Genomic DNA, 26,348 nt, shown 5'->3' on the forward strand with positions numbered 1-26,348 from the left:
CCTGGAAAATTATGAGACCAAATAGGCAGAGTCCATAAAAATACTATTTTTTATTCAACATGGACCTTAACTGGCATTTATTCTATAACCAGTATATGTGTTAATGTACATAGCATAAGCACATATTCAAGGATAGTTAAAATATTCCAAGTTGTGAGAAAATAGAGTTGACTATTCCTCTACTGCCTAGAAATTAAGGTAGAACTTTACATAAATATGTAACTCTTAAATAGCCCCTTGTTCCAAACTTGAAAAATGCATTAAAATAGAAAATTGGCTTTAGCCGATAGTAATAAGGAAGGAGGGTTGGTTATTTTTGTTGTTGTTGTTGTTGTTTTGGTTTGTTTTTGTTTCAGGGCTCTTGTTTTAACCTTCTTTTTCTTCCTTGTAGTATTTTGATCTACCTCCTAAAAATTGTTTTATCTTAAGCTTGCTTTCGTAATAGATTATGAACACTAGTGGAAGGGCCAGGCTAGAGTGAAGATACATGCTCTAGTCCTAGTTTTCCCCAAACTGCATGTATTTTAAACAATCATAATTTTTTAATAATGTAAAATTTTTAAAATTCTTACTGCCTTAAATAATGATAATAGTTGATCTCTGAGTAGAAGATGCTTGTCACTCTACTCAGAGAGAAGGTCTGGACTAAGGAAGAAGAAGGACTTTTTTCATACTTTTATGGTTCATAAAGTTGGAGGAAATATCTTGAACTGCAACAAAAACTTAACCAAATTTTGTTTGCTTTAAAGGAAGAGGTCTTTCCAAAGAGAATTAACAGCTGATTGAACCAGTCCTGCTAATTTGTTAATTTACTAGCTATATTTTAGGGTCCTGCATGATATTTAAATCTATGTGATTGCTTCTTGACGTTTATTTCAGATCAGACCCCAACACCAACAAGATTCTTGAAAAACTGTGAAGAAGTGGGTTTGTTTAATGAATTGGCAAGTCCATTTGAGAATGAATTCAAGAAAGCCTCAGAAGACGACATTAAAAAAGTATGTTGTTAACCATGAAATTAAAAGAAAGAGTACTTCTAACAGAACGATAATCATAGCTAACACTTCCTGCTTTCTTATTTTAGAAATGCTGATTGGCATTTTGGAATTCCTAACATTTTCTTTTAACGTTTGTATTTTAGATGCCTCTAGATTTATCCCCTCTTGCAACACCCATTATAAGAAGCAAAATTGAGGAGCCCTCTGTTGTAGAAACAACTCACCAAGATAGTCCTTTACCTCACCCAGAATCTACTACCAGTGATGAAAAGGTTAGAAATTAGCATTTTTGGTAGAAAATCACCCCAAGTAAAGTTTAGTATTTGATTTACATAAAATGTTAATGTAATAAGTTGTACATAATTGAGTGTCAGGTTGTAATAGTCTTATATGTAAAAGCCTGTGAATACTCATGGAAATTTCAGGGCAAGAAGACGTCACCTTTGTAAAAAAATTGGCTTTTTATTACACAGAAAAATTACAGGGGAGGACAGCAGTCATTTTAAATAAAACTTATTTTTTAAAGGCTACACAAATTTATAAAAACTTAATTTTTCTGGGTTTTGTTATTTTATTCTTTGCTACTTTTTTTTTTTTTAAATGTTTATTTTTGAGAGAAAGAGAGTGCAAGCGGGGGGGTTGGGACATAGAATCTGGAGCTGCGAGATCATGACCTGAGGTGAAGTAGGACGCTTGACCGACCGAGCCACCCAGGCGCCCCTATTCTTCACTGCTCTTATATAGTGACAGCTTTTTCTTTACTACTAAAAATTGCTCGAACCAAGGTTATTTAGGCTTTTTAAGGGCTAAAGCAATACTCATTCTCAGCAATGGGTCTTTGGTACTGCCAACTGAGGTGATGGTGATACTGTCTTAGTACAGGCCTTTTGTAGGCAATTTAGGGCTTATTCCTGGATCTTGAATACCTTGGTAATTTGGGACCCTTTGGGCTATAGTATGGGTTGAGTAACCATTATTGTGAGTATTTCTTGATTGCTTTTTTTCATAAGCACATCTAATGAACACATGGGGTGCTATGTGTGGCACAATGAAGAGGCATTGACAATGTTTCTGTGTAGATTATTTTATTCTAAAACCATAAATGGATTAATGGATTTCTGTCATGGCAGAGGATGACATGGCTTTGACCTTAGATGTTTTGTGGGGTGTTTTCCTCAGTTCCTAATTATAAAAGCGAGTCTCTTTATAAAAACTTTAAGAATATAGAAAAATATAAGGAAGAAAACCAAAATCTCCTCTTAGCCCATAATTGAGTGATAAGAAATACTAATATTTTGAAACATTTTTTCCTAGATATATGCATGCATTTATACAAGTATACTGTGTAAGTGAATAGCTCATTAGAAGGATAAATAGATACCAAGAAAAATTCGAAGAAAGATCCTAGTTTACTTTTTAATTTAAAAAATTTATTTTTAATTTTTTTTTAAGTAAGCTGTACACCCATCATGGGGCTTGAACTCATGACCCCAAGATCAAGAGTCACATGCTCTACCAATTGAGCCAGCCAGGCATCCTGATCCGAGTTTACTTTTATATCATGCATTCGACATTCAGCATTAATGAACATTTTCCCACATCGTTAGAAAATTTCCAAAATCATAATTTTCTTCATTTTTTGAGAATGTTATTTAAATCCAAGTTAGTTAACATGTAGTGTAATAATGGTTTCAAGAGTAGAATCTGATTGATTCATCACTTACATATAACATGCAGTGTTCATCCCAACAAGTGCCCTCCTTAATGCCCATCACCCATGACCCATCCCCCTACCCAGCCACCCCTTCAGCAGCCCTCAGTTTGTTCTCTGTATTTAAGTCTCTTATGGTTTGTCTCCCTCTCTGTTTTTATCTTATTTTTGCTTCCCTGTATTCATCTGTTTTGTTTCTTAAATTCCACATATGAGTAAAATCCTATGATATTTATCTTTTTCTGACTTATTTTGCTTAGCATAATACATTCTGGTCCCATCCACATTGTTGCAAATAGCAAGATCTCATTCTTTTTGATTGCCGAGTTATATTCTATTGTATAGATATACCACATCTTCTTTATCCATTCATCAGTCAGTGGACATTTGGGCTCTTTCCATAATTTGCCTATTGTTGATAGTGCTGCTATAAACATTGGGGTGCATATGCCCCTTCAGTCAGCATTTTTGTATCCTTTGGATAAATACCTAGTAGTACAATTGCTGGGCCATAGGGTAGCTCAATTTTTAATTTTTTGAGGAACCTCCATACTGTTTTCCAGAGTGGCTATACCAGTTTACATTCGCACAAAATCATAATTTTTAATGGTTGTACTTTATCATTATCTTAATGTATTTAATTATCTTGTTCTTTTTTGGACATAAAGGTTTCCACATTATCACAGTTACAGGAAATATTGTTAACTCTTTGATATGAATATCTTTTTTCCTAAAGATCGTGCCAGTCCCTTCACACTCAACAGTTTTTCGCTGTTCATTGCTGCTTCAGCTTCTTTCAGGAGTAATCCTTGCTACATTCCAGCCTCCTCCTGGGCAGGGCATAGCCATGCCAATTTGTTAAAGTCCATTCTGGGCCCTCTTCACTTTTCTTTCTCACTTTTCTTCCTAGGTGAGATCACCTAGACCATAACTTTAAAAACCATCTACATGCTGATGACTCTCCAACTTCTATCAACCAAGATATCTCCTGGATTTCCATATTCATCTCTCACTCCCGTCTTGACATTTCCTTTTCTATGACTGAAAGACATCTTAAACTTAATACATCTAAATCAGAACTCTTGATTTTTTTTCCATAATTCTCCCTATCTCAGTAAATTTTCTCTCCATCCCATTGAGTTGCTCAAGTCAAGAATCCTTAGTTTCTTCTTTTTCTTCACACCAACACCAATAGCAAATCTTATCAGACTTACTTTCTGAAATATTAATTTATCCTCTTTGATCTTCAGTGTCATCACTTTAGTCCCAAGCCATCATCTTTTACTTGGATTATTAATAATTACTTCTAACTGGACTTTCTACTTCCATCTCCAATATTCTATAGGTAGCTTTATTATTAATACATTATATAGTTACTTTCCTGCTTAAAATCCTTCAGTGGTTAGCCATGGCATTTAAGATAACTAATAGTCCTTTCATAAGGCCTCATTGATCTAAGCTTGTCTGCCCATTCGACCTTCACTTCATGCCACTCTGGTGTATTCCCCAAATATTCTAAGTTTTTTCCTACCTTAAAGACATTACTCTTGGTATTGCTTCCCTCTCCCTAGATAGAATTTTCCCCGGCTGTCCTTTCAGTATCTGTTCATCCAGCACCATTTTTTGCAGAAAAGCTCACCTCACCTCACTATGTATGCTATCTAAAGTAAGCCAACCCCAACCTTCCCTCAGTTAATCTTTCATGATTTATTATGTTGTACTGTTATTTTATAACATACTACTATTTGGAATTTTCTTGTTCTACTTGTTAATTGTCTCTTTCTTCCCAGTAGCCCTTGAGGGCATGCTATAAATTCTCAAACTTGTGGAATAAATGAAGTTCCAATAGTACTAGTTGATCTTTTCTTCCTATGTAGCTAAATAAGATTTTGATAATAAGAGGCAGCATAAAGACCAATTCTAAGAACACAGTAGACCCAATTTTTACCCTAACTAGTAAAAGGAGTTCTAGGTAAAGCTCTTAATCTCTTCCTAATCTGTAAAACTGGGGAAAAGACCATCCTTAAGGTCCTGGCTAACTCAACAAATTCTGTGTTTTTCTTTAATTTGCAAAGATTTCACTCCAGTAATTATTTTACATTCAGGATATCAACATTACTTGACCTTTTGACATTAATAAATTGTTGTAGCAAACAATTGTATTAAAATTTTTTAATCATTTCTATTACTAATTTGTATCAGTCTCTCTGGATCTGTTTCCCCTTTTTACAGTATAATGATGGAGTAGGACTAGGCGGTCTCATGGATTTTCAGAAATGTTCATGGAATCATAGCCAAGTTACTTAGCCTGTTTCTGGATTGATAGGAAAACAAGTAGTATGGAAAAAAAAAAACACCACTCAGATGTTTTTATTTTTATTATTTTTTTTAGGTGTTTTTAAATTCAAATATGAACGTTATATTTGACGCTTTTTAGCTACTTCTAAAATTTTCTTTTTAATAACTTTAGCTTGTAAAATTTTAAATAACTTTGGACATTACTTTGGGGGAGGGTATTATTCTGTAGATGCTTTTAATTTTTTTTTTTTTAACGTTTATTTTTTTTGAGACAGAGAGAGACAGAGCATGAACGGGGGAGGGTCAGAGAGAGGGAGACACAGAATCCGAAACAGGCTCCGAGCTGTCAACACAAAGCCCGACGCATGTAGATGCTTTTAGAAGTGTGTTATATTCTGTTCACTTTTAAGTTTCATGGATTGACTTATAATTAAAAAAAATGTTTTGTTGGGGCGCCTGGGTGGCGCAGTCGGTTGAGCGTCCGACTTCGGCCAGGTCACGATCTCGCGGTCCGTGAGTTCGAGCCCCGCGTCAGACTCTGGGCTGATGGCTCGGAGCCTGGAGCCTGTTTCCGATTCTGTGTCTCCCTCTCTCTCTGCCCCTCCCCCGCTCATGCTCTGTCTCTCTCTGTCCCAAAAATAAATAAAAAACGTTGAAAAAAAAAATTAAAAAAAAAAAGTTTTGTTAATGTTTATTTATTATTTGAGAGAGAGAGACAGACAGAGCTTGAGAGGGGAAGGGCCAGAGAGAGAGGGAGACACAGAATCTGAAAGCACACTCCAGGCTCCGAGCTGTCGGCACAGAGCCTGCTGCAGGACTCGAACTCCCGAACCGCGAGATCATGACCTGAGCCAAAGTCAGACGCTTAACCAAGTGAGCCACGCAGGCACCCCGGATTGACTTATAATTTTAAATCCCACCCTTTTTTATTTCATCACTAAATAGGAGGTACCATTGGCACAAACTGCACAGCCCACATCAGCTATCGTTCGTCCAGCATCATTACAGGTTCCCAATGTGCTGCTTACAAGTTCTGACTCCAGTGTAATTATTCAGCAAGCAGTACCTTCACCAACCTCAAGTACTGTGATCACCCAGGCACCATCCTCCAACAGGCCAATCGTGTAAGTGATGATTTGGGCCAGTCATTGAACTGTTTATTAATCAAGTTTTTCTTGTCACAATTTTTCCCACGACATGTAATTCAAATTGTGGCCTTAGTTTTGTGTGTGTATGTTAATCATGTTCTGCATGCTTTGATTTTTGGAAAAAGTACTTGGGTTGTCTTTTTCTCTTAGTGTTATCTAATAGATTAGAAAATAAATATCTAAAACTTAATTTAAAAAAAAATCGCATTGAATGTGAATTTAAGGTGGTCTCTAATTTTCATGCTATTTCACACAGAATACATAAAATTACTCCAGCAGATGACATTTTTTTCAGTTCTTAAACATATGTCAAGACATTGGTTTTTTCCCAAACATTTTAAGTAATCTCTACACTCAACACGGGGCTCAACTTACCTGATCAGAAGTTAAATGCTGTACCAACTGAGCCAGCCAGGTGACCCTCAAGACCTTCTGATAAGAATTTTTCTCATTCAGCATATTGGAGATTGTCCTATTTTTTGGACCTGTTGTTTCTCCACACTGCTATATACATTATGTATTTAGAATACAATTAAAAATAATAAAGTTTTGTAATTTGCTTTGCAGTGGTTAGAAAATTTATTTTTAAATAATATGATAATAGGAGTAAAAATACTCTCATATTGTTAGAAGTGGCTGATAAGGATTTCTTACCTTTAATTATTCTTCTTTTATTTTTCTTAGTCCTGTACCGGGCCCATTTCCTCTTCTGTTGCATCTTCCTAATGGACAGACCATGCCTGTTGCTATTCCCGCATCAATTACAAGTTCTAATGTGCATGTTCCAGCTGCAGTCCCGGTAAGTTTGAGGTTTAGACTCTGTAAACTGATCTAGGGCTGCTTGATTCGTTTATGAAACTGAATCCAAAAAAATACTTACTAGGGGTTAGTAGTGTGTATTTATTCATATTTATAATGACAGCATATACCATTCAAAACAAACATAATTAATTGGTTAGAAAATGTTTTTCCATCCTCTCAAAATTTTCTTTTCCTTGTTTCCATACAACACCCAGTGCTCATCCCAACAAGTGCCCTCCTCAATGCCCATCAACCCTCAGTCTGTTCTCAGTATCCAGGAGTCTCTTATGGTTTGCCTCCCTCTCTCTAACTTTTTTCTTTTTCCCCTTCCCCTCCCCCATGGTCTTCTGTTAAGTTTCTCAAATTCTTCCTTGTATTTTTAATTTTAAGAAATTTATTCCTTATTCAGCCCATTTCACTTTGACTAGATTTGTAGAATTCAATTATTAACACAGATTTCTGTTCTTTAGGAATATATGTGTACGAAAACACATGTCCAGTAATTCCATGGTACTTTGACTATTGCAGGAATTGTTTATAAGGACACTCTCTGTGAACTTTTATGGAAATTGACAAATTTTAAAAGATAAATCAGGACAGTAGATCAATAAGGGTTTATAGTTTTCTGATTCTGAACTCTCAAATTTGTATAACCGTTGCGCAGATATAGCACAAATCTCATATTGAATATATTCTCTAGCAATTATTTGTTAATATATTTTGCATAGCTTGTTCGGCCAGTCACCATGGTGCCTAGTGTTCCAGGAATTCCAGGTCCTTCCTCCCCTCAACCAGTACAGTCAGAAGCAAAAATGGTAAGCAAGATTGTACTTGTTCTGTACATTTCTTGAGCCTGTTTTGAATTAGTTTTTCCATTAAAGCCTGCTTCAAATGTACAGTTTAGATCACATTTTATAAAGCTTTGGAATGTATTACACTATGCAAGAACCAGATAATATGGAAGAGTTTCCATTAGCATAGTGACTAATTAGTGGTACTTTACAATAAATGGATGAATTTGAGAGTAAAGTCCTAGTTCTTGTCATCGGTTTGTCTGCTTTTGAGCTGTGGCGTTTTGAACAAAATCTCCTCCTTGTGGTAGCTAGGAATATTACAGCTGAAACTAGGTGCAGACATTGGAAGGCCATACAGATGGTTTTAAACAGTGATAGGAATTAGTAGAACAGTTTTGACAAGAATTCTGAAATTGTATACAAGTTAGTAAATGTAGCACATAATACATAAAGAAAATCCATATTTTTGAGTTGCGTTTTGACACCAAGAAACTGGTGGTGTTTAAGGGATAAGCTATAGATTGGGAGTCCAAAGACATGGGTTTTAATTTTAATTCTGACTCTGCTGTTCATTACCCTTAATCAAGCCATTTTAATTTTGAGGAGACTCAGTATTCTTAGGTGTAAAGAGATTAAACGTTGATTTTTAGAGTTTCTCTTAGCCCCAAATTCCATAAATGTGCTAAATTCCTTGGCAAAAAACTAAAGCTGCTTTTTGTTTTTTTAATCCATGTAATTCTCCCTTCTATAGTCTTAACACATTTTCAGGACTAATTCTGAACATCAGTTAATGTATCCTTAGAAAAATTAATAGATAATTTTGCATCAGTTCTGTGCTAGGCAGTATACTAACAGTATAAATGTGTACATATAAAAACCATTATATATTGTAAAATTTCAAGTTTTTTACCTCTATTCTCCATTGCTAATAATCTCAAAATGGCATGTGATAACTAACAGTAAAACTTAACACACCATCTGAATGAACAATGTTTGAAGAGTGTAAAAATTAGCTAGTTATTGATTGTGGTGAGAGAACTTATGAAAACCCAAGAGGGCAATTTTTTGTATTAACAGCATGTTTAACTCAAAGCTTTGGAAATACTAAGATGCATCTTCACTTGATAGCAAAAAAGCTTCATTGGGAATGTTTTTTATACTTCTAAACATACCGTACTAGTGAAAAATTCAATTTAGTGAGAACTGAATAGAGTAGAAATAGGAGTTAACGAGATCTGTTGTTCTATCCTACATCTAAAAATACTTTTACATATTCAGTGGACTTTTTTTCCTAGCAAATTAATTCAAAAGGAACAAGTCAGATTTAAAGAAATACTTTTGGCTATAAGAGTAGGCCATACTTGTAGAAACTATTAAATTTAATACTTCCTTGAATAACTTTTTCTTTTAGGTCATCAGGAAATTAACAAGAATAAAAGTGTTTTGTGTGCTTGTATATTAAAAAAATCAAAGCTATAACTTTATATATGGAAAATAATCATTGGTTGAAGGCCCAAAAAATAGCATGGGGAGTCATAGATTGCCCTACTTAAATTTAACAATCCAGTTAAATTTATTATTAGGATTTTGCTAATGTAAAATAACCATATTTAGGTGATTGCCTATTTTAATTGGAATAGTAAATAAGATTGTCCTGTTTTAATTAAATAAAAAGACTCAGAAATTAGTCCGTTTCCTTTTTTTTTTTTCTAACTTTTCATTATGGAAAATTTCAAACATATACAAAGTAACCAGTATAGAATAATGAACCCCCATGTACCCATCACCAGCTTCAATTATTAGCACTGTAACTGCCATTCGTGTTTTATCTATGCCTCAGACCATTCCCTACCCAACTCAATTATTTTTTAATAGGCCTTTCTCAGTGTAAAATTTATATACATTGAAATGAACCAATTTTAATTTTGATGTATAAGTGTATTAATGTAACTCACACTGCTATCATGATATAGAACATTAACATCTACCCAGAAAGTTTATTTCCCTTTGCAATCAGTATACCCAACTGTTGTCACCAGCAATTAGTTCTAGAATTTAATATAAATGAATTCATATATATTCTTGTGTCCAGCCACAAGATTTATCAATGTTGTTGAATGTATTGGTTTGCTGCTTTTTATTGCTGAGTAGTATTCCATTGTGTGAATATAACACAGGTTCTTTATCCATTCTCTTGTTGGTGGACACTTGAATGGTTTTCAGTGTTTAGCATTGTGAACAGAGATGCTGTGCACGTTCTTGTGTAACTCTTCTTGCGGATGTTTATTTTCATTTGGCCTATCTACTGAAGGGTAGAATTTGCTGAGTAAGGGGTAGGTATACATCTAACTTTGTAAGAAACTGCCAGACCATTTGCCAAAGTTCTGAATTCTCACAGAGTATGGGAATTCCGGTTCCACATTTTTGCCAGCATTTGGCTTTGTCTCATTTTCATTGTAGACATTTCTAGCAGTTTGTAGCAGTATCTTATGGTTTTATTTAATTTCTGATTTTGCCAGATGCTTTTGTGATATCTTCTGCTGATTTCTTAAAATGGGTTGTCTCTTATTTTTATGTTATAGGAACTATTTAGATATACTAAATACGAAATTTTTGTTACATATGTCTTACAAATATTTTCTCTTAGTGGGTAGCTTGGCTTTATTCTTCTTAATGATAGTACAAACATATCATTCATTGCTACTTTTATCTCTAATGCTTTCTCCTAGTTAATTGGGTTTAATGTGCCTATGTTGTTTTGGCTTAAAGTGGAAGCTTGGATTATTGATTAAACCTCTTTTACCTTTCCAGTATAGGCATTTAAAGCTATAAATTTCTTTCCACAAATTTGATCTGCTATATTTTCATTATCATATATCTTTTAATTTCCTTTGTGATTTCTTTGAACTACTGGCACTTATATAAAAGTATATTGTATAATTTCCAAATATCTGGGGGCTTTCCTTTTTATCTTGATTTCTATTTTAATTATGTTGTGGTTTGAGAACATACCACCTTTGGTATATTTGCTTGTCCTATGTTTCCATTTTCTAATATATCATACCTGTTTGGCTCATTTGTGAAAATTAGATATTGCCCTTCTATCCAGGTAATATGAACTGGTAACAAAATACCAATTGTCTAGAATGCTAAGGGAATTCTGATTAATTGGGGGTTTTGTTGTTGTACAGAAATAATTTCACATTTCATCATTGGTTTTATATTTTTATGAAATATTGCTAGTCTGGTTTCCCTTAGTCTAATTACTGTCTAAGAATTTTCACTGCTTGCGTGTTATCAACTATACTTCTATATTGTTACAAGTACAAAACCAATCTACCAACATTGGGAAATGACCTAAAAATAGTTTGGGTTTTGTAGTTGGTTTCATGTTCATATGTTTTCCCTCAGTCTCATTTAATAATTATTTCTGTCCATTATCATTTATTTAACATACATTTCTTAGGTACTAAGAAATTCAGCAGATGTGATCTTAAATTTTGAGTTTCTCTTGCAAATCGTTCTGGTGATCATCAAGAGAGGCAAAGAAGTCTTCTTTTAAGGCCATTGATTATATTCTTTAGCAGTTAGGATTATATCAGTGAGTTGTTTTTGGTGCCCTTGATAACTTTTGTGCATAAAAACCATTATTCAGGGACTGTTTTTATTTATTTGATTTTTTATTTTTTTTTTCAGGGACTGCCTTTAAAAAATATATTAGATTTATTAAAGTTACAAATTCAGAAACTTAGTTCTTCCCTGAATTTTTAAGGCCAGTTTACAAATCCAACTATATAATTGCTTTTAAAGGTCTTCAAATATAATTAATTTTAAACATGCCAAACTTCATTTTAAACTTAATATATCCTGTTTTCCCTATAGGTACCTCAGTTGTCTAATAAACTTCTCTAAGTACTTTAATAACCTTTTAAGTTTAATTAAACTTATAGATATGAGGCTTGGTTTTCTTAAATAGTCCATTATTGGGAGGCTTATAAAATCACAAGACTGAATTGATCTTTTAACGCCATTTTAAATTGAAATTCAAGGGTAACCGATTACTCTGTGGCAAGTTACTTTTTTTTTTTTTTTCTTCAACGTTTTTTTTTATTTATTTTTGGGACAGAGAGAGACAGAGCATGAACGGGGGAGGGTCAGAGAGAGAGGGAGACACAGAATCGGAAACAGGCTCCAGGCTCCGAGCCATCAGCCCAGAGCCTGACGCGGGGCTCGAACTCACGGACCGCGAGATCGTGACCTGGCTGAAGTCGGACGCTTAACCGACTGCGCCACCCAGGCGCCCCAGTGGCAAGTTACTTTAATTACTTTCAGAACATAGAATACCAAATAGGTACAGATGATTTTAAAATTTGAATTAATATGTCAGTGTCATTGATTTTTAGCCCCCTGGAGCTTAATAAGGTAAAAGACTTACCAATTGAGGAAATAATTGTATCCTCCCAACTGAAGAAAGTTGAGACTGGTTTCCTTAATGACAGGTAAATGATCACAGGACTTGATTCTCCATCAGTGATAGGACTCCAAATCCAGTTTCTCCAAATGAGTGATTCCCAGCTCTTATCCCTTTGATTCATGTTACACATTAAATAATTTTTTTTTGCCAGTCTGCTAACCCTCTAGTAAAATTTACAATGTCTTCTTTCAGGCTTGAGTTGGACTGTGCTTTGTTGTTGCCTTCAACTCTTTGAAAATACTTAAACATCCTCCCTGTTTCGTTTTGCTAAAATGATGTGTGGTTCAGAAGATGTTATATACAAACCTAATGGTAACCACAAATCAAAAATTGGTAATAGGTATGCAAAAAAAATAGAGAAAGGAATCCAAATATATCACTAAAGAAAGCCAACTTGTGAGAGAAGAGAGCAAGGGAAGGAAAAAACAGAAGATCTATAAAAACAATCACAAAACAAATGACAGAATACCAATAAATACAGACTTCTCAATAATTACTCTGAATGTAAATGGACTAAACATTCCAAAAAAAAAAGGCATAGGGTGATGGGAGGGATTAAAAAAAAAAAATACCAGTGTATATGCTGCCAACAAGAAACTCCTTGCAGACCCAAAGTCACATGCAGATTGAAAAAGAGGGGATGCAGAAACATTTATCATGCAAAGGGGTGTGAAAAGAAAGCTAGGGTAGCAATAGCTGTATCAGACAAAATAGACTTTAAGACAAAGACTGTAACAAGAGACAAAGAAGGACACTACATAATCATTAAGGGGGACTCCAACAAGAAGACGTAACAATTGTAAACCCTTATACACCCAGAATGGGAGCACCCAAATACATAAAATGGTTAGTAACAAATATAAAGGAACTAACTGATGGTAACACAGTGATTGTAGGGAACTTTAACATGCTATTTACATCGATGAAATCAATTAGGAAACCGTGGCTTAGAATGATACATTGGACTAGTGTTTTAATAGACATATTCAGAATATTCCATCCTACAATAGCAAAATGCACATTCTTTAAGTACACATGAAATATTCTCCAGATTATATATTAGACCACAAAATAAATCTCTACAAATGCAAAAAGATTGAAGTTATGCCATGCATCTTTTCAACCACAATGCAGTGAAACTAGAAATCATCCATAAGAAAAAAATCTGAAAAGAGCTCAAATACGTGGAAGTTAAACAGTGAATGAATCAACCAACAAGTCAAAGAGGAAATCAAAAAACACATGGAGACAAATGAAAATGAAAACACAGTGGTCTAAAATCTTTGGGAAGCAGCAAAAGCAGTTCTAAGGGAAAAGTTTATAGCATTACAAGCCTACCTCAAGAAGCAAGAAAAATCTCAAATATTAGCCTAGCCTTACACCTAAAGGAGCTAGAAAAAGAACCCAAACCCAAACCCAGCAGAAGGAAGGAAATTATAAATATCAGAACAGAAATAAATGATCTAGGAACTAAAAAAATAGATGAATGAAATCAGGAGCTGGTTCTTTGAAAAGATCAACAAAATTGATAAACCTATAGCCAGGCTCATCAAAAATAGGAGAGGGGACTCAAACAAAATCAGAAATGAAAGAGGAAAAATAATAACCGACACCACAGGAATGCAAAGGATTGTAAGAATATTATGAAAAATTATGTGTCAACAAACTGAGCAACCTAGAAGTGGATAAAATCCTAGCAACATATAACTTCCCAAAAATGAAGCAGGAAGAAACAGAAAATTTGAACATATAGATTACCAGCAATGAAATTGAATCAGTAATCAAAAATTTCCCCAAAAACAAAAGTCCAGGATCCAACAGCTTCACAGATAAATTCTACCAAACATTTAAAGAAGAGTTAAAACCTATTCTTCTCAAACTTTTCCAAAAAATAGAAGAGGAAGGAAAACTTCCAAATTCATTCTTCAAGGCCAATATTAACCTGATACTAAAACCAAATAAACACACTGCTAAATAAAAAAGAGAGCGCTACAGAACATAGATGTAAAAATCCTCAACAAAATATTAGCAAACCAAATCCAACAATGCATTAAAAAAGTCATTCCCCATGAGCAAGTAGGATTTATTCCAGGGATGCAAGCGTGGTTTAATATTCACAAATCAATCGACATGATACATCACATCAGTAAGAGAAAGAATAAAAGCCATAAGGTTGTTTCAATAGATGCAGAAAAAAATATGACCACATACAACATCCATTCATGATAGAAACCCTCAACAAACTAGGTTTAGAGGGAACATACTTTAACATAATACAGCCCTTATATGAAAACCCCACAGCTAACATCATAATGGTAAAAAACTGAAAGCTTTTCCCCTAAGGTCAGGAAGAAGACAAGTTTTATTCAACATAATACTGGAAGTCTTAGTCACACCAGTCAGATAAGACAAAGGAATAAAAGTCCCCCAAATTGTAAGAAAGAAGTAAAACTTCAACTGTTTGCAGATGACATGATTCTATATACTGTATAGAACACTCTAAAGACTCCACAGAAGGGACACCTGGGTGGCTCAGTCGGTTGAGTGTCCCACTTCGGCTCAGGTCATGATCTCACCCTCTGTGAGTTTGAGCCCCGCGTCAGGCTCTGTGCTGACAGCTCAGGGCCTGGGGCCTGCTTCAGATTCTGTGTCTCCTTCTCTCTCTGCCCTTCTCATGCTTGGGCTCTGTCTCTGTCTCTCAGTAATAAATAAACATTAAAAAAATAAAGACTCCACCAAAAAAACTACTAGAACTAATGAATGAATTCAGTAAGTTCACAGGATACAAAATCAATATACAGAAATCCATCGCATGTCTATACACTAATAATGAAGCAGCGCAAAGGGAAATTAAGAAAACAATCCCATTTATAATTACACGAAAAGTAATAAAATACCTAGGAATAAGGAGTATAGGTGAAAGACCTGTACTCTGAAACCTGTAAAACAGTGATGAAAGAAATTGAACACGATACAAAGAAATGGAAAGACATTGCATGTTCATGGATTAGAAGAACAAATATGTTTAAAATGTCTATACTGCCCAAAACAATCTACAGATGTAATGCAATCCCTATTAAAATACCAACAGCATTTTTCACAGAACTAGAACAATCCTAAAATTTGCATGGAACCACAAAAGACCCCAAATAGCCAAAGCGATCTTGAAAAAGAACAAAACTTGGAGGTATCACAATTCCAGGCTTCAGATTACAAAGCTGTAGTAATCGAAACAGTATGGTACTGACAAAAATAGACACCTAGATCAATGGAACAGAATAGGGAGCCCAGAAATGAACCCACAATTATATGGTCAATTAATCTGACAAAGGAGACAAGAATATGCATTGGGAAAGAGTCTCTTCAACAAACAGTGTTGGGAAAACTGGACAGCTATGTGCAAAAGACTGAAACTGGACCACTTTCTTACACTATATACAAAAATAAACTCAGAATGGATTAAGGACCTCATTGTGAGAAGTGAAACCATAAAAATCCTAGAAGAGAGTATGGCGGTAAGTTCTTTAACATCGGCTATAATGACATCTTTCTAGATAGGTCACCTGAGGTAAGAGGAACAAAAGCAAAATTAACTGTTGGAAGCACATCAAAATAAAAGCTTCTGCACAGCAAAGGAAACAATCAACAAAACAAAAAGACAACGTACCAAGTGGGAGAAGATACTTGTAAATAATGTGCCCAATAAAGGGTAAGTATCCACAGTATATCAAGAACTTAACACAACTCAACACCAAAAAAACCACAATCCAATTAAAAATGGGCAGAAGACATGAACAGATGTTTCTCCAAAGAAGACATCCAGATGGTCAACAGATATATGAAAATCAGTTATCAGGGAAATGCATATCAAAACCTCACTGAGATACCATCTCACACCTGTCAGAAAAGCTCAAATCAAAAAAAGAAAAACAAGAGTTGGCAAGGATGTTGGGAAAAAGGGAGGCATCATGCACTTGGCTGGAATGCAAACTGGTGCAGCCATTGTGAAAGACAGTATGAAGGTTCCTCAGAAAGTTAAAGGGACGCCTGGGTGGCTCATTTGGTTAAGCGTCTGAATCTTGATCTTGGCCCAGGTCATGATCTCATGGTTTGTGAGTTCGAGCCCCACATCAAGCTGCACTGATGACGTGGATGGGATTTTGTCTCTCCTTCTCTCTGCCCCTCCCCCACTTGTGCTTGCTCTCTAGCTCTCTCTCGCTCGCTCGCTCTCTCAAAATAAATAAAGTTAAAAAAAATTAAAATAGAACTACCCTAAAATCCAGTCATCTCACTACTGGGTATTTTCCCAAAAAATTACAAAAACCCTAATTCAAAGGAATATATATGCACTCCTGTGTTTATTGCAGCATTATTGTTACAGTAGCCAAATTATGGAAGCAGCCTAAGTGTCCATCAATAGATGAATAAAGAAGAGGTATATATGGAGAATGGAATGTTACTCGGCTATAAAAAAGAATGAAATCTTGCCATTTTCAATAGCGTGAAGGATCTGGAGAGTATAATGCTAAGCAATATGAGCCAGTCAGAGAAGGACAAATACCACATGATTTCATTCATATGTGGAATTTAAGAAATAAAAAATACAAACGAAAACAGACTCTGACTATAGAGAACAGATGTTTAGCAGAGAGGAGGGGGGAGGATGGGTGAAATAGGGAATTAAGAGTATGCTTACCTAGATAAGCACAGAGTAATATATGGAAATGTGGGGGTTTTTTAATGTTTATTTACTTTTGAGAGAGTGTGTGAGTGGGGGAGGGGCAGAGAAGAGAGAGAGTGAGGGAGAGAGGGACAGAGAGGGAGACACAGAATCCGAAGCAGGCTCCAAGCTCTGAGCTGTCAGCACAGAGCCTGACACGGGACACAAACCCACAAACCGTGAGATCATGACCTGAGCCGAAGTCGGACGCTTAAACGACTGAGCCACCCAGTCGCCCCAGTATATGGAATTGTTGAATCACTATATAAGTCCTGAAATGAACAGTGTATATTAACTATACTGGAACTAAAAATTTTTAAACATAGTGAAAGATACATTAAAAAAATAAAAAAATTAGGAGAAATAGCATTGGAACACATTAGAATGACTAGCACACTACAGCTGAAGAGAAACTTACTTGTATCTGAAGATAGCCAGGAATGCTTTTGTGGGGCCCTGATTTTCAAAACCCAGTGCTCATATAAGGAAGACAAATACATATTGTTTGTGTGTACTATAAATATTGAAATAGGATCCTTTTTTTGCTAAAGAAATTTCTCCAGAGCAAGGTTTTTTTGGTTGTTAGAACATTAAGTCTTTGGAAAAGTAAGAACGTGGTAAGAAAAAGAAATGTAAGTGGGGATTCACAAATACAAAATTATCTAGTATTTTTTAATATTATAAAAAAATTCCTAGGATCTACTGTCTTCCATGGAATTGCAATGGACCTCCCCACATTTAGATTTAGGAGTTTTGGCATTAAGCAAGTAAACTGTAGGTGTTTGCTATGTGTGTTACTCTTCTACTAAAACAACTTTCTTACCTAATATTTGTAACTAAAAGGTAATGTGTCTGAATAAGACAATGTTAATTGTCTAGGAGCTTTGTTAAGAAGATTTAATAAAGTATTTAGGTAGCATTCTTCACAATCCTTCCTTGAAGTGTTGTGTGACAAACTGAGAAATAACTTTGCACACGGTGGGAAGCCAGTAGGTTTTCTGCAGGGGGTTTCTACCGAGAGCTGACAGAGGGCATCTTGGCAAATGTTCAGAAACCTACATTAACTTAGTTGGGCCCTGCATGGAACCTCATGTTCAGCAGAATTCTTCTGACCTGCCTCTGCATGCCAAGCTAATCAGCAAACACCTAATGAGCCCACTCCAAAGAAACAGACTCTCTCCCAACCTACTTCATTTTCATACGTTCTCTGGGGGTGGGGAGACAAGACTTCATGAGGACTGATGATGCTGCAAAGACCACAATAATGATAATTAACTTGCTGAATTTAGAAGATTATGCTGTTAATTAGTTGCAAAATAAAGATAAGTAATAGAGCAGCAGATGGTAGGATAACACCCAGGAGAAGGAGGGTTATTACTCTGATGAGCTTTTGTGGCACATATGAAATATGGATCTGACTTTTTCATAAATTGTTTCTAGAGAACATTATGTTTTTTCTTTGAACTATGATGGAGTAGTTTACTCCTACTAAGTTCTGACAGATGTGATAAAATTTGTTTCCAGGAATGTGAAATATAACATAGAATTTGAAAAGCAAATTATTTTTAGGAGATTATCTCTTAAAATGAGTAAGTTGTATTGGCCAGCACAACAAAGCAATCATCCTTTAATTGACACATTTTATATCTAAGAAAAAAAGTTTCAATATAGTAGTTGAATTTTACATTGCTAAAAATTAATTCCAAATATTAAAACACTAGTCTGCTTAGAAATAGAGTAATAAAGATATTTTAGTTTCCTTTCAAACAGTGCCTCTAGTTTAAAATTCTGCTCAAGCTTTATTTTAATTGGACATGTTGGAGAATACAGACCTTATGGATCTTACTGAATTTCTTTGAGTACTCAGTCTTTTCATTTACTTATATTAAATATCCATATGGAGAGAAATGAGCTGGCCAATGTCTGATACTCTTCTTGATTGCTAATATATCTAAAATAGTTAATATTAGGCAAAAACTCTAGTTTGGCAAAACTTTTGTCTAAAACATGTTCAACGAATTAGGAGTCAACAGAATTTCTGGTCACTCTGCTTCTAACTAACTGTGATTCTGGGAAGTAACTTCATTTTTTGGGCCTTCATCTGTAAGTTGGTGATTGGACTAATTATCAATATATCTGCTAGTTCCAAAATTCTATTTTAAAATAAATAATTTTGAACCAGACTATTTGTCATTATTTAAGATGTCTCTAGCAAATATATTTGGGTGGATTATAGAAAATCCTTATAAAATTTTTATGAATTCTGTTTAGTGACAACTTTTTTCACCTAACCCATTCTAATTTTTTTTTAGCACACATGTATTTTTATTGCTGTTTAAAAAAAAAAACAACATATATATATATATATATATATATATACACACACACACACACACACACACACGCAGCTCAGAACAGTGTTAACCCTTGAAAATCTTTTTCTTAAATTCTGTACCCAGTGGCACACTTTCTAAGTCAGACCCATTGTAATCAATGTAACAGCATGGAGCAAACATTAGAGCTTCCTCACTGGGTGAGTACTGTATACACTGGGGCAGTCAAGAGAGGATAATGAATGAATACTGATGCTGCTTTTAAGTGCTCTATAAGGTAGTAACTTGCCCTACTAAAGATTATTCAAGAGAGTGATGTTTATGTACTTCAGACTCCCCTATGTGCAGTTACTGTATTTCATTAATTCTAAGAGTTAAGCTCTTCACTATAAAACTTTAAATGCTCTTCAGTTCTATGATGTTTTCTACCTAAGGACTTCAAAATGTTTTACCAACACATAATTTACCAAGCTTCACATCTCAACCACTACCTAGATTTATGTACATTTTATATCTAGAAGTGAAAGCCCTAACCTAACACTATAGACTAGGTACTATTTCTTTTATTTTGATGTGTAACATTTCTGTTTTTAAAAGATATAATTATGCAGGCTGACCACCTCCCCAGATTTTCCTCCTTCTATTTATATTGACCTATACTTTCAAACTCCTTTCTACTTTGAGTTCTTTACCATTTAGCCTAAGTAGTCCTACTGGTTGGAGCCAATTACTCCTTTGATCACTTACCTCATTTTGGTTTAATCCATCCACTTCCATACTATCCCTTCAGTTGAGTGTCTCAATTTCATGTGTCTTAGCTACTAAGACGACCTTGGGCAAATGATCTCTGGTTTCCCAATCTGTAAAATAGGAACACTGTCCTGTTAGAAACTCAGTGAAAAAATACTGATAACATGGATGGATCTCAAGTACATTATGCTAAAAGAAAGACGCCAGATTTCAGAAGGCTGTAACACTGTATAAGTCCATTTATATGACATTCTGGAAAAGGCAAAACTTTGGGGATCAGAAAACAGATTAATGGTTTCTAAGGACTGGGGGTGGGAGGAAGAGTGACAGGAATGGAGCATGAGGGAATTTGGTGGGATAATAGCACTGTTTTGTATTCTGATGGTAGGGGGTGGTTGCATGACTGACTGTATGTGCTTGTTAAAACTCATAGGACTATGCACAAAAAAGACTTCATTTTACGATGTATAACTTCTACCCCAGTAAACTTTTATTTTTAAACTGTTGGCTTATTTTTAAAATCATACCCAGCATCTACAGTGATTAGCAGTAGAGAGAAAATGTCCAGTAACACTTGTCTAGATATAGTTATTGCCTCAAGGGAAATTTTGGTGGACCTTTTCATATATGCTTCAGTTTTTTCAGGGGTCTGGATCACTTGTAGATGGCATCGTAGATACACATAGATGAAAATAAACTACAAATTTTGGGATAGCTGTATAATTTGCTAAGTTGCTCTTTTTGGAGTAAATGAAAGCAGTTGTCCTAGAATCACCTGGGTGCTTTTCAAAAGCTCTTCTCTCTTTCCCACTCCTCCCTGCCATCGGCAAGGAAGGGAGAGAGAAAGGTGGGTACAAATCTGTTTTTAGCACCCAGCCAATTATGACTTCTGGGAAGTTTGGAAAGCACTGGATAGACTGCAACACATTTCTCATATCAATTTTGTAGCCTCCTTCCCCCACAGATAATGAAACTTTATTCTGGGCTTAAGGACTACAACTGTTACTGAGAACAATATCAACAATAATAATCCCAGGTCTCTCAGGTGCCTTTCATTGCTAAGATATTATGGTATGATTATCTTGTGCTAATTATTTCATATTTACAGATTCTAACAATAAAACTACCCCAGATATTGCTTGTGCCATTTTTGCCAAAGAATCCAATTTCTCTCAGTTAACAAATACATTTGTTGTTCACCCATGTAGCAAATCCGTGTACCAGTCGCTTAAAAGGGATGCAAAGAAATGTAAGGAAATCTCTGCTCTTGAAAGAGCTTACTGTTTGAGGAACTAAGATATTCACATATGATACACTTTTGCTGATAGAATAGTAAGTTTTATGCAGATTGTGTTTTTATTAAGAGGTAGCCGTAAGTGTCTAAGGCCTCCTTCTGACCCTAGGTTACTCATACCCTGGCAGTGGGTCAGATGCAATTCAGTGAAATGGCAAATGGAACATAGTAGAGGGGATAGACTTCAAACTAAACCTTCTTACTGGAGACAGGGAAGACCTACGGGAGGCAAACCTAGCTATAGGTTCTAGGAGGAGGTTCAGTCTGACAGTCAATATAGTGGCCTAAAAAATGCAACATCAGGTCATTGTCCAAATAAGCCCGGTTGTCCAAAGTGGGCCCAAATTTGGAAGAGATTTAGGTTTAAGAATCTAGGAGAGCCTAAAAAGATGGAGATTCAGGAATGAAGGGCAAGAAAATAGGTGACAGTGTACATAATTAACTTATTTATTTTAGTTGAACGGAACTGGTTATTTTCAGTTAACGGTGTTTTTCACTCCTTCCTCAAAATTGATTAGGATAGCAAAGTATTAAATCCTATAGTAGTACTCAGAAAGACTCAGGAAAGCTTTCCAGAGTGTTTGTCTTACTATTTGTAATGATAAAACTAATTTTAAAGCCAAATGCATTTCTTAACAAATACTTTTTTTTGGTTAACTAAAGAATACTTTGGGAGTTGGACTTGAGTGGAAAGCAGGGAACTTTTTTTTTTAAATTGATGTCTGCATTTCAGAGATTAAAAGCTGCTTTGACCCAGCAACATCCTCCAGTTACCAATGGTGATACTGTCAAAGGTCATGGTAGTGGATTGGTTAGAACTCAGTCAGAGGAATCTCGACCACAGTCCCTACAACAGCCAGCCACATCCACTACAGAAACTCCGGTATGTGTGTTGTTTTTATAATCTACACTCTGTTATCCTTTAAAAAACAAATACGGGGTAACTTAAAGGAAACTTAAACTATATACTTTGAAAAAATTACTTCTGGTCATATTTCAAAAGGGTACCAAAAACATTAGGAAAGGTAGTTCAGTGTAAAAGTATTCACACCCAGGGGTGCCAGGGTAGCTCGGTCATTTAAGTGTCCAACTCGATTTCAGTTCAGGTCATGACCTCATAGTTGTGAGATCTAGCCCCGCATCAGGCTCCACGCTGAGTGTGAAGCCTGCTTAAGATTCTCTCTCTCCTTATCCCTGTGCCCTTCCTCTGCACCCATGCTGTCTCTCAAAAAGTATTGACACCCGAAAATAAATAAGTAAATAATTAAAATAGTCGAGCAATTATTACTGCTCAGGACACCCTGTAAATGCTTTTGTCTATGTATGTTGGTCTGACGTAGCACAAATCTCCACTGACGCTTTTTAACTCATTTTTTGTGGATTGTATTTATGAGATTACTGGCATATATCAAATGATTTTTTTTTAATGTTTCTGTTTATTTCTGAGAGAGAGAGAGAGCGCGGTGCGAGCAAGCTGGGGAGGGGCAGAGAGAGGGAAGGGAGACCAAAGATCCAAAGCGGGCTCTTCATGCTGACAGCGGAGAGCCCGATGTGGGGCTGGGATTCACGAACTGTGTGAGATCATGACCTGAGCCAGAGTTGGACACTTTACCGTCTGAGCCACCCAGACACCCCAGTCAAATGATTCTTAAATTAAAATGTGAGAGACATTACCAAAGGAGCAGATATATATGCTTTATGGACACTGTTTATACCAGAGGTCCTTTTCATTTATCTGTAGTTTGTGACTGCCTATCAGATGGTTGATAGGTCTGTTATGTCTACAGTGCATTTCTACATGGAAGGGTAACTATTTCTGTTAAATGTTTCAGAACTCTATTTAGAACTTTTATCTTAAGAGATACTTCAACAGTATTAGCATTGGCATTAAAAAGCAAAACTTTGCTATTAAACAGGTAAATGGCAAGTTCTAGATTGCCTCATAAGCATAAGTTTTTAGATAGCTGTATTTTATTTTTACAAAACTTAAAGTGGAATGTAGTTATGGTAGTTATCGACTAAACAACATAGGGGCCAAGAGAGAAGGTAAATAAGTGGGTGTGTTTTAATGTCATAATTCAGACATTAGCAAACGGACTCATGGGCCAAATCCACCCATGGCTGTTTTTTTGTATCGTCTGCAAGCTCTGTGTGGTTTTTACATCCTCCAAGTTTATTTAAAAGAAATGAATATATAATTTCTATATAACTTCTGTATAATAATTTCTATATAACTTCTATATAACTATAAAAATATAAATTTTTATATAATTTCTATATAAAGCTAACCATTATTTCCCTGGATCTAATTTTTATTTGTATCTTTATATCATATTGGATGACAGCTTCATAAGGCAGGACTTTATGTTTGTTTACTATTGTATTTCTAGTTTCTAGGATAGTTCCTGTGTTCTTTTTAATGATGTGTAATGAATGGATCACTGAAAGAAAGGAGAGAAGGAGGAGTATATGCTTTTAAGTAGCCTTAAATTGTGAGGTGTAAAAATGTACAAATGTAACTCTGTATTAGTTTCTGCTTCTAATACTTGTGATTAGCCTTTGCTGTAATAACTGACTTGTAAATTTAAAAAAAAACAAACAAACCTGTTCTTTCCTATTCAGCCAAATGAGTAAAAGAAAAAACCTGCTATTATCAATAAGTTAAGAGGATGAAGACAAGAAAATATTTCAAGGTTGCCATTCTTGAAACCAGCCATAGAATATTTTTCTAAAAGATTAACTTGCGATTATGTACGTAAAATAAATGATCTAATTTAATACTTAATCTTTATTACAATTAAAATACAGTATAAGTTAAATTACCCTCATAATTTTTAATGCTAGTTATTTGGAAAAGAAATTAAATGAGAACCTGTGGTTTTGGAGTTTGTTGAGTGAGAAGTAGTTTGATGATTTCCCTGCAGAGCTTACCTTGATTGAGCTTATATATAAGATTATTGCTTATTATGTAGATTAGAAGGTAGAAATTTTATTTATTCACCCCATTTTGGAATGTAATTCATATTAGGCAAAAAGATTGTTTTCAGGCTTCTTTGGGTCATGTACCTGTAGTCACAAAGTGCTATTTCCTTTGCACTATTTCCAGGGGTTCGTTGTTTCCTGTCTCCCAAGTTCAGGTGTTCCATGGCACAATTTTGGGATTTAAGAAAGGCTTGGAAATGCTTATCGTTCTATAGCCCCAGATACTAGACAGTATCACTAGTGACTGACTGAAAATTTCTGTCCCTGGCTGATCTTAGATAACTAGGCAGATCCGTTGAGCAAGGGGAACCAGTTAAAATTAAAATTTAGACTCCCGTGAGATTCTGCCCACCAGGAAGATGAACATTAATAATCATGTGAACCTGACCCTAAATTTCACAAATTGAAGGAAAGCGGAGTGTACCAAACTATGTATATCCAGTAGTTCCCTCGTCCCACGGTTTAGCTTTCGTGCTTTCAGTTACGCACAGTCAGCCATGGCTCAGAAGATGGTCCTCCCTCTGACAGATTGCTAGAAGGCTCATTACTAGTAGCCTAGCACTATGCCACAGTGTCTTTATCATCCACCTTACATCACATCATCACATAAACGTTTTATCTCGTATCATCACGAGAAGGGTGAGTATAGTACGAATATTTTAAAAGCAAGAGAGACCACATTCACATAACTTTTATTACAGTATATTGTTATAATTGTTCTGTTTTATTATGAGTTATTTTTGATCTCACACTATACCTAATTTATAAATTAAACCTTGTAATAGGTATATATTCATAGGAAAAAACGTAGTATATATTGGGTTTGCTACTCTCCGTGGCTTCAGGCATCCACAGGAGTCTTGGAACGCATCCCCTACTGATAAGGGGCACTACTGTACTTTTACTCCTCAATTTTAGAGAAACCAATTTTTAAAAGAAAATTTTACTATTTTTTATTTTTAAAATTTTACTTCAAAAATAGTAAGAAAACGGTTTTTTCATAGTGAATTTAAGTAAGTTATTAAATTTTTTCCTTTAGTACTTCACAGTTTTTCAAAGGATTGTATAATACCATGATGTTAAAAAGTAAAGTTGGAGGAGACTATAGATGCTGGCGAGGATGTGGAGAAACGGGAACCCTCTTGCACTGTTGGTGGGAATGCAAACTGGTGCAGCCGCTCTGGAAAACAGTGTGGAGGTTCCTCAGAAAATTAAAAATAGACCTACCCTATGACCCAGCAATAGCACTGCTAGGAATTTACCCAAGGGCTACAGGAGTGCTGATGCATAGGGGCACTTGTACCCCAATGTTTATAGCAGCCCTCTCAACAATAGCCAAATTATGGAAAGAGCCTAAATGTCCATCAGCTGATGAATGGATAAAGAAATTGTGGTTTATACACACAATGGAGTACCACGTGGCAATGAGAAAGAATGAAATATGGCCCTTTGTAGCAACGTGGCTGGAACTGGAGAGTGTGATGCTAAGTGAAATAAGCCATACAGAGAAAGACAGATACCATATGTTTTCACTCTTATGTGGATCCTGAGAAACTTAACAGAAACCCATGGGGGAGGGGAAGGAAAAAGGAAAAAAAAAAAAAAGAGGTTAGAGTGGGAGAGAGCCAAAGCATAAGAGACTCTCAAAAACTGAGAACAAACTGAGGGTTGATGGGGGGTGGGAGGGAGGGGAGGGTGGGTGATGGGTATTGAGGAGGGCACCTTTTGGGATGAGCACTGGGTGTTGTATGGAAACCAATTTGACAATAAACTTCAGATATTGAAAAAAAAAGTTGGAAAAACACAAGATCTATACGTGTTCATTTGTATTATGTTTTCAAGTTTTCCACATTATTTCTGTATAAATGGAAATGTTATACAAACTTTAAATATAGTCACTATGGTAGTGAAAAAGTGAGAATCTTATTTTTTTAGCAGGGCTTATTTATTTCAAGGAATTCGTTAAACTGCAGGGTGATTTTCATGTCACCCCTAAATATTGATAATATACAATGAGACTTAGAAAATATAGTAGCAACCCTTTA

General features: G+C 35.4%; 1 protein-coding gene across 10 annotated transcripts in view; it reads left to right on the forward strand.

The window, feature by feature from the left end:
- Positions 1–26,348, forward strand: part of ATF2 (activating transcription factor 2) — an 81,762-nt gene that overhangs the window by 39,495 nt on the left and 15,919 nt on the right. For all 10 annotated transcript variants that reach the window (XR_013557257.1, XM_060621776.3, XM_060621778.3 and 7 more), the window contains 6 exons: positions 880–998; positions 1,142–1,270; positions 5,953–6,131; positions 6,840–6,954; positions 7,685–7,771; positions 22,055–22,204. Coding sequence is in view for 9 of the 10 variants with exons in the window: in XM_060621776.3 (XP_060477759.3) it covers positions 880–998; positions 1,142–1,270; positions 5,953–6,131; positions 6,840–6,954; positions 7,685–7,771; positions 22,055–22,204 (779 nt within the window). In the remaining variant the exon portion in view is untranslated. The remainder of the gene's footprint in view (positions 1–879; positions 999–1,141; positions 1,271–5,952; positions 6,132–6,839; positions 6,955–7,684; positions 7,772–22,054; positions 22,205–26,348) is intronic.

This window comes from Panthera onca, chromosome C1 (assembly GCF_046562875.1).
Source record: "Panthera onca isolate mPanOnc1 chromosome C1, mPanOnc1 haplotype 2, whole genome shotgun sequence".
Taxonomy (NCBI): Eukaryota; Metazoa; Chordata; class Mammalia; order Carnivora; family Felidae; genus Panthera; species Panthera onca.